The sequence below is a fragment of the Anastrepha ludens genome, chromosome 3 (assembly GCF_028408465.1).
Source record: "Anastrepha ludens isolate Willacy chromosome 3, idAnaLude1.1, whole genome shotgun sequence".
NCBI lineage: Eukaryota > Metazoa > Arthropoda > Insecta > Diptera > Tephritidae > Anastrepha > Anastrepha ludens.
The window spans coordinates 47957110-47981433 of NC_071499.1; the positions used below are offsets into that span (position 1 = coordinate 47957110).

Here is a 24324-nt window from a genome sequence, read left to right on the forward strand (position 1 = left end):
TATGCGACAACACATCATCAAGGAGAAGCTTAGAAGTGAAAAGCTAACATTAAGGAAGGTTTGCTGACATCAAATTACGGCGCTATGCCAGGCAAAATCCTCACTGGAAGGGTACAACCGGAAGAGGTTTAAAAGACTCCTACCCCTCCCCAATGATAAAGAAGAAGAAATATGTTCCTATGTAAGAAATATGAAGTGTTCCTACTACTAAGTGTTGGATGTTATGTATTTTTCGCAATCGAATTGGCATCCTGAGCGGTTTGAACGCTTTTTCTTAATCTGGTGAACGGCTAAAACTCGCAAGAGGTACTTAAACCAAGGTGTTCGGAGAAAAATTTGATTACTTAGGGAGTTTCTGAAGCTCCGCAGTTTATGCTACTACCCGGCAGAGGTTGTTAAAATTACCGTGTGCGAAAATATGAAAGAATGGCGGGACTTTCGAGAAGGGGACTTTTTTGAAGTACATTGGAAAGAAGCCCCGCAGTTGAAACTCCTACCTGAAAGAGGGAGCTAAAATTGTAAAGTATGGAAATATGAAAGACGGGTGGAGACTCTCGGCACAGACTTCGTGCTTAGTTGAAGCTGAGTACTGGTAATGGAATAGCAGGGAGTTTTAGAAACTTTGGAGTTGCCAGTCGTACTCGAAAGAAGTTACTAGAGTTATCAGGGGAAAAATTTTGAAAGACATAGTACTCACAGCGACCTAAACACTGGCTTACATTGGGAGGGAGTTCTTGAAGCTTTGCAGTTGGCACTCTTATCCGGCAGAGATTGTACTAGGATTATCAGCTGTGAAAATATGGAAGAAGGATCTATCGGAACAATCAAGAATGATTTGGTGCTCGAAAGAAGCTAATAACGGGAGCGACTTCCTAAAGCACTGCAGTTGACACTCTTGCCTAGAAGAAGATGGGCGGAATTATTAGACGCGAATATAAGAAGGAACTCCTAGGACAGATATCGTGTTCCAAGCGAGCTGACTACTAAAATACACTGAAATTATCAGCTGAATATGAAAGAAAGGCGGGGACTTTCGGCACAGAGCTTACGCTGAGAGAGAGCCTAGTTGTGGGATGCATAGGCAGGTAGTTCGAGAAGCTTCGGAGTTAACACTCTAAGCTGGAAGAGGATCTAAAATTATCAGGACTATTGGCAAAGATATGGTTCTTGAAATGGGCTAAGTATAGGGAAGCGTTAAGAGCAATAATAAAATAAAACTATTTGGATAGCTCTTCAGTTAACTTACTAAACTGCTGGTGTAGAGACGACGTAAGCTTGCGCATGGGTTATAGTTTGTCTACGCAGACTGAAAGCTGACTATGTCTCTGGGGGACTTTGTCCATGTTTCAACATATTTGATTTGAATATCCCTGGCTACGGGGTTTGATTGAAAAGTAATGAGCCCTATTTTTTTTAAGCAGTTTTATTAAATCTTTTGGCTTATACGACTAATATTCTTCAAAATAGGACCCTTGAGCGTCAGTACACCGCTGGTAGCGGTCCTTCCACTGCAGGTAACATTTTTTAAACTCATCCGCCGGACTCGCGTTCAAGTCGGCTGTCACAGTTTTTTGGATCGCCTCCATGGAGTCGAAACGCCTTCCCTTCAGCTTTGTTTCCAGGCGCGGGAACAAGAAGAAGTCTGGAGGGCACAGGTCTGGGCTGTAGGGAGTTTCGGGAAGCAACGAACCCCCATCTTGGCCAATGCAGAGGTGCAGAGGAAGGCGGTGTGCGCCGGCGCATTGTCGTGATGAAGGGTCCATTTGTTGACGAGGTCGGGCCGAACCCGGGTGACGCGACTTTTCAGCCGAAGGGGCACTTCTTTGTAAAATCCGCGTTTACAGTGCTTCCTGGAGGTACAAACTCCTTGTGGGCGATGCCTCGAGAGTCGAAAAAGATGTTCAGGATGGTTTTGACCTTAGATTTTCGCCACTGCAAAATCCTGACACACTTTTAAAACAGCTTTAACGCGTGGATCGATGTTGTCTGCACCGCTGTTGCCAGCGAACCGGTTTCTGGAAGGGGAAGGTCCAACGATCATTTTCCCCCACCAGCCGATTCGGCTGATCGCTTGGCAGACAGACGCTCCGCGCGGGAAGGCTCATTACTTTTCAATCAAACCCTGTAGATTTGGGTTAGTATGATTTAAGAAATATATGCCTCGCTAATGCTATGAATGATAGAAATTCAGCTACGAAGGTCAACTTAGTTTTCATGTGCGTGGCTGAAGTTAGTTTGGAATTATATTACATTTTTTCGATACCCCAGCATCTTATATTATCGTATTTTATTGTTGTTAGAATATTATGAAACACAATTTTCTTTTCCAAATATACCAATAACAGTCCAACGATAATGAGGCGCACATTCACTTCGATATTTATTTTTATATTTGTGCTGTTTTTTCTTTTTTTGTCGAAATAAATGAAAACATGAAAATATTTATTGTAGCATAAAAAATCATTCGGCCATTTGACGGGTTATTCCAATACTTCAATTCCGATTGAATTATCTTTCAATCGCTTTCTGCTTTTTTTTTTGTGCGCGCTTTCCTATTGCGTATCTTCCTGCTTTTGTGACGCCATTATCCGATTTGTAGATAAATGTTATTACTTATACGCTATTACTCATAATGGAGTACTAAACAAACGACCAGAGCAAACTGGCAAATAAACGGCTAAAGTAATCCAATATTACCGAAAATATTTTCGCTAAGTTGACCGTCCAATCAATGCAATGAAGGAGGCAAAGAGTGGCAGAGAGCGCGCGCGAGCCGCTGTACGAATAGTACAAAATCATCAAATGAGCTGCCCAACCGCCTGGAAAACGCGTGATTTGTTTGTAAAAATTTACATTTTTAAATTGAAAGTAGAGTAGAAAAAATCATCACATACACACACACACACACGCAAGCGCACACAAAGCCAAAGTTACACAGCACAAAAAGCAGAGGGTACTGTGGCGCAGATAATATTGATAAGGAGACGCTAAGAAGGCAGAAAAGCAGCATGAAAATAAACTTTAATGCAAGGCAGATGATCCGAGAATCAGGCATTTTTACCATACGTATATGTGTGCGTGTGTGTGTGAGTGTGATTTTGTGTATATGGGCACTTACAGCCATTTGCCTTAACGCCCAGTAATAGGCATTTGTATGCGCTGTTGGCCGTGTTGCTGTGTTGCTGTGTGGCTGGCTGTCTGGCTACTTTCTTGCTGATCCTTTGGACATCTTGCGCACAAACAATATTCTTAAACAGCTTAGATGTAACGAAGGAGCGCCGAAAAGCGAGCAAAGTAAACAATTTCAGGCATGAAAGTAACACTAGCCTGGCCGCAATTCAGCCACACTGCAAATGACATTCGAGAATATTGCTAGCACAGCAACGATGATGACTGCGGTTAACGGTGTTCAATTTAAAATAGGATAGCCAAACCTGGCAAGGAGGCGTTTGATTAAGGACATCCCCATACAACCGTGCACGCACACATACACACACACACAGATAGTAACTCTCGCAGTGCTTTGTTGGTGTTATTGATACACAAAAAAGGTTGCTATTGCAGATAATGACGATGATTTGACTGTTTATTTTTTTATTAATATATATTTTTCATTTTTGCTCATTTTAAAATCTCCCTTTTTTTGGAGTGTGAGAAAAATGTTTAGCGGTAAGGTAGCTTAGCCCGGGCATATTTTTATGTGTGACACAGGATAAGCTGGTGAGGTGTTGCTAAGTTGCGGATTAGAAAATTTCTAGTAAATATAAGACATGTATGTAAGGAGATATTTAGATATTTAAATAATTTTTTTTTTTTTCAAAATTTGTTTTTAAAACTGCGATTAGTTTGTCGTCCAATATTTGTAAATTTTTTATTACTTTCATTACTACTTCCATTACTAAAGTTGTTCTTGAATGGCAAACGGCACTGTGCCTTAATAGAGAATTTGCTAGGACGGCTACTCATGAAGTCATTCACTGGATTACAGTATCACTTAACTATTATTTTTTTTTGCTAATTTAATTTTAATAATTTTCTTCATTCTCCAACCAAAACACATATGAATCCATGCCTCAAACTTTGTGTTAAGGGTGAAGCCTGGTTCATAAGGTAAAAAAATCATTTTTTTTCGTTTTAAGCGATTCCTAATATATTTCAAAATATTCACACAAAGTTACAGAGCCTAATTCTCAATATTTCCATAGACCGCTGTGACCGGACAGCTATAGTACAAACTTTATCTTCTTTTGTCGACTTTCCATTTTTATGATTTCTTTGAATTGGCCTACATGAATGAAAAAAAAAAACTACTGAACCTTTTGAAATGTATCATAGCTTGTTCCCTTCAGTATTAAATTCTCTTCTATTTGAACCAACAAATAGATAACAAAAAATTTTCAAGATTTTTATACCAAGTTAAAGTGAGTTTTTTTTTATAGAAAGGCATTTTTTTCTTTAAAACCTCCAAAAAGTTGAAATTTTGGAATTTCTCTCAGTTTTCTTAGTTCCTCTTGAATAAAAAATCATGATAATTAGAAATCCATTTGAATTTTTTGCTTTAGATAATAATTACGAGCTGTATCTTGTACGCCAGTTGGAAGCTCCAGCGTTGCAGCGCTCTACTAATTTCTATGTTAAACTTTTTTTTCAACTTATTTTAACCAGTATAAAAATGTTGTATACTTTTTAAATGTTCATTAAAAGATAGAAAAAACTTTGCAGTGCTATTAATTTTTTCCTTAAAAAAAAAAATCGCAAAGAGATGCAATTTTTAGACCTCATAAACCAGGCTCCCCTTTAATCAAATAAAAATTCAATGAATTTTCAACAACATTTCAAACTTTCTAATCAGAATCACTCCAAGAATTTCGAGTATGCAGTTTTTTAGCTGATTGAATTTTGGTATAACAAAGTGTATTTCGAAGTGGCCCCGAGATCGCTTTCATTTTTCAAAATTTTTTTTAAAAATCGGTCTTAGGCATTTTTGCTATAGAAAGAAGGCTCCATATCTTTTACATGGAAATTTGAATGAAAATCACCTGAATTTATTAAAGAGAAGTAAAAATTCTGAAAATATTTCCATTTTATAAACATTTCAAAACAAAACTTTTAATCTTCTTCCTCCTTTTTTTTGGACGTTTTTCTTTTTCGAATGTAAGCGAGTGTAAAATGTGATCAGATTGGAGGTAGCTTTTCCAATAAGAGTTTTTTTGACAAATCACGCGTGACTACTGTCAAATTAAATACATAATTTTTTCAGTATTCCTTGATATTTTATCATGGAAAGACCTACGCCTCAACAACGTTTACAAATCGCACAGATGCATTACGAAAATTGAAGCTCTGTGAAAAGTGTGCATCGCGCGCTCAGGCCAACTGATGGTGTTCAGCGATTAGGCCCCTTTTTGGCTTAATGGCTATGTCGCTAAGCAAAATTGCTGTATTTCAGCTAAAGTGCAATTCAAAAGTATTCAAGAACAGCAATTACATCCATTGAAAACAACCGCTTGGTGCGGCCTATGAGCTGGAGAGATCACCCACCCATATTTCTGCAAACTCGAGGCTGGCGCCAATGTAACAGTGAATGGCGAATGCTATCGCGCCATGATAGACGACATTTTGATACCGGAAATTGAAGTCCGAAATCTCCACAATATTTGGTACCAACATTCTAACAAGAAGGATTCTGGCATACAATCCGTGAGGCAATAGATTTACGGCGACGTCGTTGTTCATCTTTCGTGGATTGACCACCGAGATAGTGTGCTAACACACTTTTGGACTTTTATTTGTGGAGGTGTGTAAAGCCTAAATGCTTCGTGGATAAACCAGTTTCGTTTGAGGCATTGGAAGCCAACAATATTAAAGTTATTCACGAGATACCGATCGAAGTCCTTCAGTGAGTCATTCAAAATTGGTACATTTGGGAACAGGGATTATCTTTAAAAAATAAATTTGATGATTTCTCAGAATTATGTGAGGAATTGATTTAGCCACATCTGTTCGTCCATCTGTAGAATAAAAATCGCGTCCACTTTTTTTTGCTAGGCCTGAACTTCCATCCATTCACCTGCTATTATAAGCTGTAGCTCTCAGTATATTTTTTAAATATTTAAAATTTATTACTACCATAGCTATTCCAAATGCTAATTTGAGTTAATAGTAGAGCTCTCGTTGTCCAGGTTAATGCATTGTTTGATATTGTGAAAACTTCTTGCAATTGCACAACATAATTTTATTGCTTTAAAACGGTTATACTACCATTATTTGCATAAATTCGTATTTGCGCCATAACTCAAACTGCCACCATAAAATTATTTAACAAAACCAAACAAAAAAAAAAAAAATTTAACAAAAACACCAAGACACAGTGTGTGAAGGCTCCTCAAATGGTACACTTAAAACACTGTTGGAAGAAAATGTTGTGCAACGAAAAACAAATGACTTTAGAACAGAGCCAAAAATAAAAGCAAAAATAAATTCTGTTCATAATAGGCCGACTGCCACATTAAAGCGATGCAAGTTTGCCCATTTATATGCAAATTTCGAAATTCCAAACGGAAGTCAGCTGAATACTAACCCACAGGAATGGACAAAACTTTTAAAATAATTGCAAATACAATTGTTTAACAAATAAGCCGACTTACTAATCACTTGGGGAGTTAGAAAGGTGGACCAATAAATGGGCTTTTAATGCTAAGGAGTGGCGTTTACGCAACAGGCCCGAAGTTGATGTTTTTGTACAAATGGAGAGACATACAGTTTTAAGTCGACTCCGAACGGCAAATGGTTCTTAAGGAGGAGCTTTTCATGGCAACACGACTTCTTACTTAAATATTTAGCAGTGCACCCTACGGTTAAATTAGCCCATATAGGTCAAGTACACAGAGTTTAAAATATGTATATATATAAAAATTGAATAAAAAAATTTAAAAAAGTATGAAAAATGAATGGTATCCCACACACACAACTAAATGAAAGCAAGTGAAGCACACAAACGGTAAGGCTTTTAACGTTGTTTAATTGCAAAAGTTATTCATACGCCCTGCAGCACCTAATAATAGACTTGTACATTAAGGTAGAGCAATTTTTGTTGGAAGAAAGAGTTTGGCATATTCGAGTTCTACACTTAACTCTAAGGAAACTTGGTAAGCAAACAGTAGAAAACCAAGTTTGACCCTACCAATTTTGAAGAGAAATGTCGGTATAATATTACTTTTTAGAGAAAAGGCAGTATATTATTACTTTTTCGATAGAAGTTAATTCTTTTATTTTGAAAGTTTTGTGTATTTACGAGTAAGTCTACTAGCGCCGCAAAGATGTCTAATTTATCATTTAGTGCACTTATTTGAATATAACTCGAAAAGTTATGGGAGTCACACCATGAAACTTTCACTGATCACTGATCTATAAAAAAAATAAAATAAAACAAATCTGAGGGGGAATGCTTTCTGAAAATGACCAAAAAGAAAAGGTTTTTCTTAAAAATTGTATATTAACAAAGAAAAAATGTTTGTTTTTGCTGGAAATTGTTTTCTGAACAAAATATATATATTTTTACGGAAATTTTTTTTTTCTCCAAAAATTTTTTTTTTCAGAAAATAACTTTCAGAAATGATACTTTTTTCTCCAAAAATCTTTTTTTCAGAAAATAATTTTTAGCAAAAATATTTTTTTCTCAAAAAAATTTTTTTTCAGAAAATAATTTTCAGTAATTATAATTTTTTCTCCAAAAAATTTTTTTTTCAGAAAATATTTTTAGAAAAAATTTTTATTTCTCCAAAAATTTTTTTTTCAGAATATAATTTTCAGAAACCATATTTTTTTCTCCAAAAATTTTTTTTTTCAGAAAATAATTTTCAGAAATTATATTTTTTTCTCCAAAAATTTTTTTTCAGAAAATAACTTTCAGAAATTATATTTTTTTCTAGAAAAATTTTTTTTCAGAAAATAACTTTCAGAAATTATATTTTTTTCTAGAAAATTTTTTTTTTTTTCAGAAAATAATTTTTAGAAAAAATATTTTTTTTTTCCAAAATTTTTTTTTTCAGAAAATAATTTTCAGTAATTATAGTTTTTTCTCCAAAAATTTTTTTTTTTTCAGAATATATTTTTAGAAAAAATATTTTTTTCTCCAATTTTTTATTTTTTAAGAAAAAATATTTTTTTTTTAGAAAAAGCAAACACTTTTTGCTTGTCACAAATTTTTAAGAAAAACATTTTTTTTTGTCATTTTCAAAAGTATTCCCTCCTCAGATTTTTGCTCCTAAATTTTTTTCTCCTAAAATTTTTTTTCACAATTTATTTTTTCTGAAAAAACAAAAATACATTTTTTGCTGAAAATTTTCTGAAAAAAAAAAATTTTTTTTAATAATTTTCGCCTTCCTGTCACCCAAAGCCCCTTCTTTTTTTCCCTGTCTGGCTCCTTTTCTTCTCCTTCCCTTCCTCATCCTTTATGGTATGACAACGTTTCAATTTTGAAAATTCGTTCAAGGGAAGCCAGTTATTTTTATTTAAATATATTTTATGCTAAAAAGTTAATAAGGGAAAAATTGGTGTTTTTGATATATTTTATCCTAAAAGTTAGAAGTACATACAAATGTTAAAAAGAACCAAAGGTTTTCCGCCTATAAAAGCTGTTGGACAAATGCAACAGTGCGAAGCAATTTCGTCTACGAGTTTCTTGCGCCATCTATAAATCATTTTTGTAATTATTCAACATTATTAATCTGTCAAATACTTTTTCAACATACATTCAATATTTCGCATTTCCGTTTTCTTGATAATTGTTTCTGTTCTTTGAATAAAGCGTACTCTGAGCAACAGGTTATGGGCCCAGGCACGAAATCGAAAAGAAAAATAAAAATTTTTTCAATTACGTTGGATAAAACTATCGGAACAGATAGTTTAGTTAGATAATAGCCCGACCGTTTAAAATAACTATGGCTGGCACATCTATAAGGATTGATCCGCTAAACGCGGATAATTATGATAGCTGGAAATTGCACATGCGTGCTATTCTGATAAAGGCTGACCTGTGGAGCTACGCATCGGGAGAGAAAGCCTGCCCAACCGGCGAAAATGCAACAAAGTGGAAAGAGTTCGATCAAAAGGCGTGTGCTGATATAACGCTTGCAATATCTTCCTCGGAATTAGGTTTGATCTCCGAATCTGAAACGTCGTATGATATGTGGAGGAAATTGGAGTCTACTTTTCAATCAAAAGGTCCTGCAAGAAAAGCAACACTCCTGAAACGCATAGCCCTCGCGCGAATGAAGGAAGGAGATAACATCCGTGAACATTTAAATGAGTTTTTCCACGCCGTGACTAAGCTAAAAGAAATAAATGTTACTGTGGGTGATGATCTTTTAACAATTTTGCTTCTTTATAGTTTGCCTGATTCCTTCGAGACCTTTCGATGCGCCTTGGAGACACGTGATGAACTCCCCAAGCCGGATGTTCTTCGTGTAAAGATACTGGAGGAAGAACAATCGCGAAAAGCAAAGGAGGCAGCTGCGGAACAGAACGTATTCAATGTTCAACCAAAATTTAAAAATATTCACAAGCAAACCGGCAATGCTAGCAGCAACTATAAACGAAAAGGAAATTCAGTGCCAAAATTGGTTGATCACAGAACTTGCTATAAATGCGGCGAGGTTGGTCATATATCGCGAAATTGTCGATCAAAACAAAATAACAAAACTTCCAACTGGAATGCACGTCACGCTACTGAAGAAAAGATCGAAAAATCAATGTTGTTCGAATCGGCTCTCTTGCTAAAGAATTCAAGCGAATATTGGTGTATGGATAGTGGTTGTTCCTCTCACATGAGTTCCAACAAAAACAACTTCACTAACTTCAAAGAAATAAGCAAAACACTTAGTTTGGCAAATAGCGACACAGCGAATATCGCTGGCATAGGCAACGTCAGGGTTGTTATTAACGAAGAAGGGAAAGAAGCACCGATAAAATTCGAACAAGTTATGTACGTGCCAGATCTGAGAACAAATTTACTTTCAGTCTCGAAGATTACAGAAAAGGGATTTGAGGTAATATTTAAGCGAGATAAAGCACTTATTATAGAGAAAGGTAAGCCTGTACTTACTGCCACACGCATTGGTGGGTTATATTATCTTAAAAGTTCACAGCCGACAGCAAATATTTCTGAAGCGAATCCTATCAAACTTAACACCTGGCATATTCGTATGGGTCACCTCAATGAAACCGATTTAAAACGTGCCGCAGGTATGGTACATGGTATGAATTTTGACAGCAATGAAAAATTAGCGACTTGTGAAATTTGTGTTAGCCAAAAACAAACACAAGAGAGCTTTCCTAAGCAAAGTGAGCAGCGTACCACAGAACTGCTTGAAATTGTGCACACTGATGTCTGTGGGCCTATGAGGGTTTGCTCACACTCAGGTGCGAAATATTTCGTGACATTCACGGACGATTTTTCTCGTTACAGTGAAGTTTATTTTATAAAACGAAAGTCCGACGTACTGCCAATGTTTAAAATTTTCAAAAATTCTGCCGAAACATTCACTGGAAAGAAAATAAAGTTTCTCCAATCAGACAACGGCTTAGAATATATTAACGGCAACTTTCAAAAATATCTGGACGATTGTGGAATTAGGAGGCGGTTGAGTGCGCCTTATACACCACAGCAAAACGGCATCGCAGAACGAAAAAATAGAACGCTTTTGGAAATGTCTAGATGTATGTTGGCGCAGGCGAATCTACCAGGGACATTTTGGGCAGAAGCAATTAACACAGCGAACTATATCAGAAATAGGTGTCCAACTAAAGTTCTTAAAAGTGAGGTACCGTTAAAACTCTGGTCGGGGAAAACCCCCACAGTTGTTCATTTCAGACTGTTCGGTGCTAAATGTTACGTGTTGATGAAAGGCAACCAAAGCGGTAAATTTGACCCACGATCTGAAGAGTGTATTTTAGTGGGATATTCAAATGAGGCTAAAGCTTATCGACTCTGGTCTCCCAAAAAACGAAAAATTCTGGTGAGCCGCGATGTCAAGTTCTTCGAAGAAAGGTTTCACAAATCTGATAACGAGAAAAAAGATTTCGAAATAGAATTGGAGTTGAAAGCGGTTAGAAACGAAACTTGTTGCGAAGACATTGCTGAAAAATCAGTCAGTGAATGTGAAAGTGAAGATGCTTCTCCATCTTCGAAATCGAAATACGGCAGAGGTAGGCCAAGATTAATGAGAGTTGGCTTAAGGGGACGACCTCGAAAGAGATATCAAAAGGCGGCCAGTAACACAAAGGAACAAGCAAATGACAGTGTGTCAGAATCGAGCTCTGATTTTGAAGATTGTGAATATGTTAATATGGCAACGTGTGAAGATCCAGTGACACTAAAAGAGGCATTTAGCAGCGACGAAGCAGCAGCATGGCAAGTAGCTGTTGAAAATGAGTACATCGCACAGATTTCGAATGAAACATGGGACATCGTGGAGCAACCTATCAAGCGAAAGATTATTGGCAATCGATTTGTTTTTCGAACAAAAGAGGACAATAAGAAGAAGGCACGTCTCGTAGCAAAAGGGTGCTCGCAACGTCCAGGGGAGGATTTCAACGTCACATATTCACCAGTCACGCGATTGACATCAATCAGAACAATGGCAGCTTTGGCAGCGGAAATGAATCTTCAGATACACCAAATGGACGTCATCACTGCTTATTTGAATGGTGATCTAGATGAAAGCGTTTATATGCAAATACCAGAATATATGGAAGTGATCCTCAACAAGGTCATCTCAGGTAAGATTCCGGACACAGCTGATCCAAAAGCTAGTCAAATTCGAGCTATAGCAGACAAATGGTTGACAGCTTTATCCGAAAACAAGAACCCCGTATGCAAATTGCGAAAATCGCTTTATGGCTTAAGACAATCTGGTTTTCAGTGGTACCAGAAATTGAGAACTAAATTACGTGAAATGGGATTTCATTCATCGAAATGTGATCCATGCCTTTTTATTATGCGTAAGAATTCGAGTCTTGCGCTGATTACCGTTTACGTGGACGATTTATTAATAGCTACAAATGATCAATCGCTCTTAATTGAAATCAAACAGTCTCTTGCTGCAAGCTTTGAGATGAAGGACATAGGTCCAGTAAAAACTTGTTTGGGCATAGAATTTCACCAAGATCTCAAAAAACAAAGTGTGTTCCTAAATCAACGTGAATATGCAGAACAAATTTTAAAACGTTTTAATATGGAGGACTGCAAACCAGTCAAAACTCCACTAGAATTCAACACTAAGCTAGAAAAACCCGCTGTAAGTGATGAAACTGAAATGAAAAAATATCCATATCAAAGTTTGATTGGTGCCTTATTATATTTGGCTGTTACAACGCGTCCTGACTTGGCTTTCAGCATTAATTTTTTGAGCCAATTCAACTCGAACTACACCGAAATTCATTGGAAGGCAGCTAAGCGTGTTTTAAGATACTTAAAAGGTACAACAAACTACGGCATTCTCTACAAAGAATCAAATAAAAAATTATATGCAATTGCTGATGCAGATTGGGGCGCGAATATGGCGGATAGGCGATCTTATTCCGGCTACGCCTTTATACTTGCTGGAGCTGCAATATCGTGGGAGGCACGCAAGCAGAGGACTGTCTCACTGTCGAGCACTGAATCCGAGTATATGGCTTTATGTGAAGCGACAAGAGAGGCCTTATACCTGCGTAATCTTATAAAGGAAATCGGATTAAAGGATAGCTCAATTATAATATATAACGACAGCCAAAGTGCACAAAAGTTAGTGCAGAGTAGCGTTTATCACTCGCGAACCAAGCACATAGATGTACGTCACCACTTCATACGAGAAAAACATCAAAACGGCGATATCATACTAAATTTTATGCCAACTGAAGATATGCCTGCAGATGTGCTCACAAAAGGACTACCTGCCGAAAAACACTACCGGTGCATCACAGATCTGGGTATGGTTGATGCGAATTGATTGTTGCCGCATCCGGAATTCTTCGAGGGGAGGTGTTGGACAAATGCAACAGTGCGAAGCAATTTCGTCTACGAGTTTCTTGCGCCATCTATAAATCAGTTTTGTAATTATTCAACATTATTAATCTGTCAAATACTTTTTCAACATACATTCAATATTTCGCATTTCCGTTTTCTTGATAATTGTTTCTGTTCTTTGAATAAAGCGTACTCTGAGCAACAAAAGCCATTTACAAAAATTTTCAACATTGAATAAATCTCAAATGACTAAATTTAAAATATGTTTTTTTAAGCATAGGTATTTTATTCTAAAAAGTTAAAATCCCTAAAAATGTTAAAAATAGCCGAAAATATTTCACTCACAAATTTTCAACATTCAATTAATTTCGAAATGATTAAATTTCTGTTTTAATAGGTAGATTTTGATTTTTTTTTAAAAAAATTTTTTTTCTCCTAAAAATAAATCAATTCCAAAAAAAGTGACGTCAATGTCCAAAATGCTTGGCTCACTTCACACGGAATCTCTCTTTAGTAAACTACAGGCCGCTGCAGTCGTGTGTCTTCAGTGCATGGCGCTAAAATGAGCGAACTGGCAAGCGAATGAGCGAAAAGCTAAAGATTTGCCTTGTGGTTTTTCGCATTGAATAAACAGTTAAGTGTTAGGATTTTTCGTATACCAAATTTTTGATAATCGCAAAATTTGCAAATAGTTGATAACCATAAATATATAAATAAAATTTTGTAAATCCTAAATTAATATACACCGGAAAAAAAATATAAAATACTGTTTTTTTCTAACTTAAAATATTTTTAGAATATAATTTGCTCAGCATTTTTACTTAACATTTAGCGCAGAATTCGAATATGCCATACATTTTCTTGGAAAATTTTTGACTCCGTATAAATTAGTCCTCCCTATTTTACAAACATACCTAAAAACACATGCCGAGCGGCGACTAATCTCTGTTTTTGATTTAGATTTGCAACAACTCTTAAGTTGTCTGACTTTTTCAATTATTGTCTTCAGTTACAATTACAGCGTAAAAGTTGTGAACTTTGCTTTAAACGATACATTTGTACGTAGCTATCTAAAGGATTTAAGTTCAAGCTCAATCTGTCGACCGAGTTGCCCTCCTGCTTGTGTTCTTTATTTATTGCATATTAGTAAAATTTAGCTCCCACATACACATAACGACGCATACATACAAACATATTTATTTACATAGGCTTGTGTACTTACATAGTTTTGCGCAAGGTCAGGATGATTCGTTTGTATGCCGTCGTCGAGTATAGAAACAACAACACTTTTGCCGGTGTAGCCCTTCTGCCAGGCCGGGCCGATATTCATATCAAGACCATCTTTGGCGCCGCCATTCTATTGGGGGGGGAGTTAAGATTGTTTTTGATATTGTGAGTATAATTTTATTTTCGTTTTCATTTGGTTTGAAGTTTTTGAATATTTATTTCAGTTTATGCCGATGTGGGAATGTGTGCGTGGCATATGTGAATACGGCGAGGTATTATGTAAAAGAGAGAAAGAGAAGACAAGAAATAAATTAGAATAAATATTCAGACAAAGTTTTAAATTTCAATAAAAGATTTACAGTTCATGTTATGCATATTTCTTAAAATATGTAATTTGTGGCAGAAAATAGAATTTAAATAATAAATACATATTAACAAACTATGTACAACCATACAACCATAGCATGAAATTGGTAATATTTTCTGTTTGTTTAGTGTGGCTTTGATCACCAGCAATGACTACTAAAGTTGCTTCAAAAAATATTGATTTATATATACATTGGCGGGCACAACTGGATGATATGATATTTGTTTTTGTGTGTTTAGTTTCTTTTATTTATTTATATTTATTTATATTTACTTTGTTTAACAAGTTAACCGTTTTTTTATTTATTTAATTTTTTTTTTAATTTTGTCTCTCAACAAAATCCATGGCACATTGAAGCACTTTGAACAGTTAGAGGAAAACCAGCATGCGCAAAGTTAATTGTTTGTTTACAGTTAATCGCTCAAATACCAAAATCTATAAACAAAAATTGAGAGCTTAGCGTATTTTGAACAAAATTTGTCAGTTTAGAGGCCAAATACATAGAAAAGGCAACAAGCTGCTTTTCTTCTACGGCTTTGCTATCCCCGCAAAACTTATACGGCTGTGCAAAATCACGTTGAGCGCTACGATAAGCTCCGTCAAGATCGGAAAGGACCTCTACGAGCCGTTCGATATCAAGCGAGCTTTCAGACAAGGCGTTTCCCTTCCGTGTGATTTCTTCCATCCCCTACTAGAAAAAGTTATTCGTGCTGCTGAGTTGAACCGTTTTGATACTATAAAATATGAAAGTGGTGTATGCTGACGATATTAATGTTGCCGGCCTGAACAACCGCCTCGTTTGTTCAGCGTACTACAGTCTGGAAAAAAAGCGGAACAAGTAGGTATTGCGGTGAACGAGGGTAAGACAAAGTATCAGCTGTCAACATACAAAGTGTCCTTGCGTCTTGGATAGCACGTCACTGTTGGCAACCGCGAATTTGAACTGGTGAAGGGCTTTGTTTATCTAGGTCCCAGCGTTAAGAGCCAGAACGACGCCAGCCTAGAGATTAAACGAAGGATAACTCTTGCCAACAGGTCTTACTTTAGGCTCAGCAGGCAATTGAGGAGTAGAGCGCGCTCTCGAAAAACCAAAACAAGCATCCCCGCAGAAGCTTGGACGATGACGTCAACTGATGAGAGAGCACTGAAAGCGTTCGAGAAAACAATTCTCCGAAAAATCTGTGGTCTTCTTCGGGTAGGTGAGAATGAGTGCCGTATCCAATAGAACAGCGAGATGTATGACCTATACCGAGATGTGGATATAATACAGCGGCTGCAATGGCTTGGCTATGCCTCGAGGATGAACGAAAGTTCTTCGGCATGACAATCCTTCAAGAGAGAACCCACTGTTGGTCGACGAGAAATAGGAAGACCTAAGACCAAAGAACGAGTTAAGGAGGCCAAGTGAGGCATAACTCGGTGTCATCAACTGCCGCCAGCAAGCGGCAAGCCAAGCTAGATCCGTGACTTAGATTCGGCCAAAACCGACATGCGGTTGTAATGCCATCTAAGTAAGTAAAAAACTTTTACTATCTATTCAAGATGACTTGCTAAGCTATATAAATCAAGCTTTTATCAAACTGTGCATGACATTTGGCAAAACTCAAACAATTGTCTTTCAAATTTGAACTTTTTAATCCGAAGCTCAAGGAAAACGTTGAGTATGCAGTTCTGTAGCCTATTCTTGATATAAGTAGTTGCAGATTTTTCAACACCTCGCTCATTTGTGCCCACGTTCGGATGGAAGAGAAGGACGATGCGACCGAAGATTCCTTTTCTGAGCGCCTGGAACGCTCCTATGAGCACTGCCCCCGCCACGACATAAAATTCGTGCTTGGCGGCTTCGATGCCAGGATGGACAAGGAGGGAATTTTTGGTCCCACAGTTGGAAAATTCCGCCTCCGCAAAGAAACATCCGGTAACGGACAGAGGCTGATCGACTTCGGCGGGGCCCGAAACGTGGTAGGCTGCAGCACCAGATTCCAGCATAAGAAGATACACCGAACTACGTGGCTGTCTCATGATCGAAAAACACGAAACCAAATCGATCATGTTGTGATAGACGGAAGACAAGATTCTAGTGTTGTAGATCTACGTGCGATCCGAGGACCTAACATAGATTTGGATTATTACCTTGTTGCAGCCAAACTACGCACAAGCCTCTGTGCAGCAAAACATCTAACTACTAAAATTTTGTTTGACATCGAAAAGCTGCAATCACAACAGACAACCCGAAGAATCGCCACTCGACTCTCACTCCTGCTCTCAGAGAGTACTGCCCAATAATACGGCATGCACGAGCAATGGAGCAACATTTCTCGTTCTCTAAGCAGCGCCGCCGAAGAAGAGCCCGAAAAAACGGTTGGAACGACGGTGAATGTTATGCTGCCGCCGAAAGAAAAGATTCTGCCTATAGCGCCACGCTGGGGCCGGGCGCAACACGAGCCATGTGGGATCGCTACCGAGAGCTAAGAAAGGAAGAGAAACGTATTATTAGAAAGAAAATTAGAGCTCAAAGTACGTGAGTGCGAGTAATTTGAGATGCTGGCCAATGGAAACAATGCCCGACCGGTTCGTTTTCCTGTAAGAACAAAGACGACGATCTGGTGACTGACACTTCTCGAACTTGTTAAGCATTGACATCTGCACATGTCACAGAGGATATGTAGACCCCGTACCCTAATTGTTGATGACGGAATTGTCTTCGTTTCTTTAAGAACCAGCATTAAGAGTGATAACATTGTCAGCCCTATATAATAATATAAACGTAGAATCTCTCTTGTCAACAAGTGCTACTTTGAACTAAGTAGGTAATTGAGTAGTAAAATCCTATTTCGATGAACAAAACTAACACTTCACTGGCGCAGAAGCTTGAACGATGACAATATCCGATAAAGCGTCACTTGGAGTTTTTGAGAGAAATATTCTGTCGAAGATTTTTATACTTTTGCGCGTTGGTGATGGTGAATATCACAGACCATGAATTAAGAAGGAGTTTATGGTGCTAATTCTGTAACAACTAGCAGTCGTTACATCGCCCAGGAGGTAAGGAGTGACCATAAAATAGTTTTAAATTATTTGCAGAAATATGTATTTATGGGTTTTTTTTTCACCCTAAAACTAATATCAAAAAAATGTATCGTGCACTCAATTGTGTCCGCCACTGTATACGACGATACCGTATGGAATACTTGCGTTTTTTTAAGCTTTTGCTGTATGGAAGAAAATATACATTAAAAGTGTTGTTTTTTCGAAAGTATTATTTTCGAATAAGGCAGTTATTGCTCTTGACCCTGTATAAGGGCTTATCAAAATATTGGTATAAAATATAGTCTAAGCACCAGCACCAATATTTCTTAAAGCAAAATATATTTCATATTCCATTATTTATATTATTATATATATTTTTTTACGGATTGTTGAATTTTCATATTTATTTCATTTTTAAAAGTTAAATGTATAATTTACAGTAAAATATATTTCTTTCTTACTTAGTAATTAGGTAATCAATCAATCATCAGTTGGTCTCCTTGTCGCGGGGATGAGGCTTAAGTGCTAGTTTAGGCCCCATATCATGAGGGTTAACCCACCACGAACTAAGAGGAACTTCATACGGGTATTGGCTAGCCAACCATCTGGAGAACGGCGGCGGCCAGGCCATCATCATGCGGAGATTACTGTACCCACGACCATCCCACTGTTAGTCCCTAACCTGGTATCCCATCATCTTCTCTCCTGTACCGCCCTAATCCAGGGTATTACGCTTCACCATGCCCAATGCATGGTTTGCAGCCAGGGGTATCCCGCTGTATTTTAACGGCACCCTCCTGAAACTGGGTCACCTCAGGAGGTAGAATGACCTTGCCGTGGTAGAGCAGCGCGGACGATTATGCAATCAAATATGCACAAAAAAAACCTAGCCTTGGACAACCAAGCCAACCCAAAATTAGTTCCAAATCCCTCAGGAAGGTCAGGTCTTTCAATAAAAAAAGACCACTGCCGTAAGGGGAGTTAAGCCTGTGGCCCAGTCAGGACCTAACTCCCGCTCTGTCCTCTCTCCTCCGAAAGGAGAAAAACTCCCACCAATGTCGTCAGCATCGGACCACATGGCTCAGCCAATGGCTTCTGATGTCTGCCCTTCCGGCACTATCACGACCGGGGGTAGTACCTACCCCCGGAAGCATATAAGTGCCTCAGAAAGGTACTATCATACCAGGCGATCGGCCTTCAGAATCCCGGAGAGACTGAAAGACATTAAAGAAGAGGATCTGACGGTGGAACAGTCAGACTCCAACATCTGGGGATCTCCTTCAGTTTTCGGCTCCCCGACTACTGTAGTGTCTTTCAGGCAGAACTGATGGCAATAATAAAAGCCGCGACACTGATACAGTGTGATGCGATATCCGGAGATGAGATCCACATTTTCAGTGATAGCCAAGCGGCGATAAAATCCCTCACAAAACAGCCGACAACATCTTAACGAGATGGCTCAGTGGTTTCATCTAAACATGTGCTCCTGGCAATGAAGCCGCCTGCAATATTGCCCGTCAACTGAGGCCCCTCTAAATGCTAAACGCACAGAATTTCTTCTAACCCAAAATAAACACAGTCTTAGCACATTGATCTCACTCATAACGGGGCACTGCCTAATAGGTAGACATGCCCAAAGGATGGGTGTGCAAACACATGACTTCTGTATAAGTTATCTAGATGAGGAAGAGATAATCTTGCTCCTTCTGCCACTGTCTTGCTCTATCCAGACGTAGGTTTACTATTCTAGGTAAAGAATTTTTTACTGAGTTGGAAGTAGAGCTAGGGCTACGAATTTTAGGCACCGATGGCATGAGAACGCGCAGATGTCCCTAAGAATCTAGAAATTTCTCACAGGTTCTATCTCTATTTCTCTATTTCTCTATTCTCTCCCTCATATTTTTCCTCCTGTCACTTCCCTCACTTTCCTCATTGACAAACTACCTTTTCACTTTCTAGATCTTGAAATACAATGGGCTTTTTAGCCTAAATGTTTTAGGTGTTACCAAACTGTCGCTGTTTCTTGGCTCGCCTTTTTCAAAATTCAAAAGTGAAGCATCTTTTCCCCGAACTTGTACTTCCGAGGCCCTCTACTGACATGGAAAGAAAATTCAAATTCACTTGGTTTTAATTTTTTTTTATACAGAATTATCAAAGGGTAAGAAATCGACGTAGAAGGTTGGAAAACACACTTCAGGTAACCGTTAAATATGCCTGACCAATATTTGCAAGAGAAATTTGTTTGTACCTAACTCAGCTCCAACTTGAAGGCACTCTTCCAACGCCTCGCATTCAACAAGCAAACGCTTGCGCACTAATACTAAAATTCTATTTAAATTTTCGCCTGCCATCCGCAATTTAAATCAGTAACCATTCAATCACTCTCATCACCCTTTACTTTTCTGGAAGATGCTGTTTTACTTGCCTGAATATGAAAAGTGACAGCCGCGTAAAATTTACCTTGATGGCATTGTCAGTTTTTCGGACAATTTACCTTTCTCCCTTTAACACACAAACTATTTTTCGCATTCGTTTCATTTTTGTTTGCTTTCAATCCACTTTTGGCTACCCTCTACTGCACTGTGTTTTTGTGAATTTATGCTGTTTAAGAATATTTTACTCGTAAATCATAGCAAAGGCAAGTGCCGCCGCCGCCGGGGGAGCTTGTCATTTGCTGTGGGTAACCGCACAACTGAAAACAGGGTTTTGTCATATTTTTCACATTTTTGCGCCAAAACTTTGTCAACGCATTGTGCAGTAGGGATAATGCGACAGATCCTTGGTACAAAGCAGATGTCCTTGCACCGCCAGTTCGCTGGCAGCTTGGCTGACTTCTTCGGTTGCTTGCTCAACAGCTTTGGTTAGCTTTCTTCGACGGTCGGTCGCCGCTGCGTGTTTGCTTGCGCCTTGAGCATATACTCAGTTGTGCTTCTTGTCGCTTTTGATGTTTTTTGGTTTTGTAGTTGCTGTTGCATTGCGGACATTGTCAAGTAAAGTTTACCTTTTTGGTGGAGAACTACAACTTAGCCACGCGTATCATCGTTCTTGTTGGATAAATTGCATTTTCTTGCATTATTTATTTATATGCATTTCGTTATTTTCCCTTTCTTCTAAACTACTTAGGGCTTTTGATTTATTTTTATTATTCTTTGCACCTTTTCACGCTTTGCTTGAGTGAGTGGGTGAGTGAAATGTTGTTAGTTTGTTTTGGCTTGGCTTGGTTTGGCTTTGCTTTGCTTTGCTTGGCTTGGCTGTTGGTTCAGTGGCATTGTCAAATCGAAAATCCAATAATTCTGATGAATGCGAGAAAGTTTCAAATGGTTTTGTTGGATTTAAGTTGCTGAGTGGGTAAACAAAGATGCTGTGGGTAATGGGGAAGTGTTCAAGGAGAATAATATTTATCCCTGGGTAGCAAGTAGCAGTGAGTAATCCGCTGCTGCAGCTGGGTATTTGCGTTACTTAAGTATGATCATTGGCGCTATTGATTAATAGGAAAATATAACTGAAATTCGTGTTTTTTTCTAATAGATTCCAATAACAAAAACTTCAAGAAAAACTCAACGTCGCGGGAAAATTCATGGCAATAACAAAAAAATTATATTTTAAGTGTGCAACGAATAATTGAATGCTTGAAAGGCCACTAGAAATGTACTTCCAAATTTTTTCCTTAGATTGAAACTGAAAGGGTGGAAGGCGAATTGCACAGTGGAAACTTCGACCAAAAATTAAACTAAATTAGCACAAATTAGCAAACAAAAATGACCGCCGCGTGGAACTCTTGAACTCGAAGCATTTAAAACAGTTTTTGAATCGAAAAAAATTGCATAACATTTCGGAGTTTTATAATTTTCATTTTCATGAACATTCATCGCTTAGCTCTATATACACCCTTTTTGGGTGTTTGGCCGAGCTCCTCCTTCTATTGGTGGTGTGCGTCTTGATGTTGTTCCCTAAATGGAGGGACCTACAGTTTCAAGCCAGCTCCGAACGGCAGATATTTTTATGAGGAGCTTTTTAATGGCAGCAATACACTCGGAGGCTTGCCATTGCCTGTCGATCGCTATTAGAAAAAACTTTTTCTTCATTTCGGTCTTTCACCGAGATTTGGACTCTATGCCCCCGTCTTATCTCAAGAGTTACTGCAAAAGTCCTTATACGGCGCTCCAAATCTAACGGCCAAATAGCCACTAGAAGGGCATCAAAATCTAGTGTTCACATGGGAAATCAAATCTTCGATAGAGAAAGTGTCAGTTTCACATTGTTCGAGTACTGGTCAAAATTCATACGACAGCTAGAAGAACGGAAAACTCAATCTTGTGAATGCTATGACTCTTCAAGGCATAGAAATTATAGACTTATGCATACTTACAATTATTTCTTTTAAGTACTTACATAGAATATTTAGTGAGGTATTAATGTCATACTTAGCAATAAGGGATCAATATACAACAATAATATAATAATACCAACTTTTAAATAGCTTACAAAAGGAATTACCATTTGTCCATACATTACCCAATTAGTTTAACGCTCCAGTAAGGACTACAACAAGCATTTCACTATAAATTAAATTAAATTAAATTGTGCAGGTCCCCATAAATAAAGTTGAAATAAATTTTTTTCAAAACCAAAAAGGACTAAAGGTAATAAAATATAAGTAAAGTTTAAGGTAAAAGATGACCAAAGAATTAGTATTGCATATAAAAATAAATGTATACATTTTTAGCAGCCTATGTGCTTTGCTACGTATTTGTTAAGAAATATATATTTTTTATTTTTATTTCTATAAATGTTATAAACTCTGCTTTCATTTTATCGAAATTGAAGAAAAAAATAAAATAAAACTGGTATATTCGCGTTTATGCATAAAAAATTGTGAGAGGTGTTAAAAATTAATTTTTCTCATGAATTGTTTAAAACAAAAACAAAAGATAATGATTTCAAGCAAAGGCAATGGCTTCAAATAGCATTCAGCATCAATTTGATATCTCTCACTCTTTTTTTTTTTAATTATATTACTTCCATTAGTGTCCGGTTACCCTACAGATATAATATATAAAAAGCACAAAAGATCTTTCAAGTGCTAAATGCCCTCATAATACTAAAAGATGTTTTAATTTCACCTGCAGATAACTGTAATTTACTGAAATCATATTTTTTAAAACTCAAAAATTTTAATTTTGTTATATCTCCATAAACGGTGCTACTTGCTTCATTTCAGATAACTCATACTGGGCCAATTTTTTTTAAGGAGTAATAAAGCGAGTCACATAATGACACGGTGGCACGGACATCTTGATAAGTTTTAACTTTTCTTTTTTTTTTTTCTTCATTCATGTTAAATTTTTTTTTTTCATATTAATTTAGATTTTTTTTTTAACTTTTTTGGCATTCATCTATATTAATTTCCTTCAAAACCTCCCCTAACAGAAAACAATTTGGGTAAGCAGTTTTATGGCTTATTTATTTCTAATAGAATAAAGTGAAAGTTTCAGATGGTTCAAAGCTTTATCATTGTTTAGCATTCTTCATGTGGCGAAAATAGACAGCTTAGCGAGGGAAAGAAGTTTTTAAAATTAAGAAGACCTTTTCTCCCTTCTATTTGGAGTCTTATTATTCTTTCGCGTTCGTTATGTGGCGAAAATAGATAACATTGCGAGAGAAAAACATTTAAAAAAACTACGAGAATTTTTCTCACTTGAGATCGGAGGTTTATTATTATTTCCCATTCATTGTGTGGCGAAAATAGACAACATCGCAATGGAAAGAAGTTTTAAAAAAATTACGAAAATTTCTCTCACTTCAAATTTGAGCTATATTATTGCTTCGCATTTTTTATGTGGCGCAAATAGACAACATCGCGAGTGAAAAAGTTTTAAAAAATTAACAAACATTTTTCTCACTACGAATTCAAGATTTATTATTGTTTCGCTCTCGCTCTGTGGCGAAAATACAACAAAGCGAGGGAAAAAAGTTTTAAGAACTAAGAAAATCTTTTCTCAAGTAAATTTGGAGCTGTATTACTGTTTTATAACGAAAATAGACAACATCGCGAGGGGAAAAGTTTCAAAAAATTAACTGGAATTTTTCTCAATTGAAATCGGGGCTTTATTATTATTTTCCATTCATTGTGCGGCGAAAATAGACAACATTGCGAGAGAAACAAGTTTTAAAAAATTACCGAGAATTTTTCGCACTTCAAATTGAAGCTTTATTATTGTTTCGCTTTTATTGTGTGGAGAAAATAGACACCATAGTGAGGGAAAAAAGTTTTAAACACTAAGAAGGCCTTTCCTCACTTAAATATGCAGCTGTATTACTGTTTTGTATCCGTTATGTGGCGTAAGTAGACAACATCGCCAGGGAAAGAAGTTTCAAAAAATTAACGAGAATTTATCTCACTTGAAATTTCAGGTTTATTATTATTTCCCATTCATTGTGTGGTCAAAATAGATATCATCGCGACGGAAGGAAGTTTTAGAAAAATTAACAAAATTTTTCTCACTTCAAATTGGAGCTCTATTGTTGTTTCGAATTTGTTATGTGTCCAAAATAGACAACATCGCGAGGGAAACAAGTTTTAGAAAATGAACGAGAATATTTCTCACTTCAAATTGGAGCTTTAGTATTGTTTCGGGTTCGTTGAGTGGCGAAAATAGACAACATAGTGAGGGATAAAAGTTTTAAAAAA

At 37.1% G+C, this 24324-nt stretch overlaps 1 protein-coding gene across 2 annotated transcripts in view; it reads right to left on the reverse strand.

The window, feature by feature from the left end:
* LOC128857892 (furin-like protease 2) overlaps window positions 1–24324 on the reverse strand; it is a 239035-nt gene that overhangs the window by 128414 nt on the left and 86297 nt on the right. For both annotated transcript variants that reach the window (XM_054093712.1, XM_054093711.1), the window contains exon 5: window positions 14232–14366. In XM_054093712.1, coding sequence (XP_053949687.1) covers window positions 14232–14366 — 135 coding nt within the window. The remainder of the gene's footprint in view (window positions 1–14231; window positions 14367–24324) is intronic.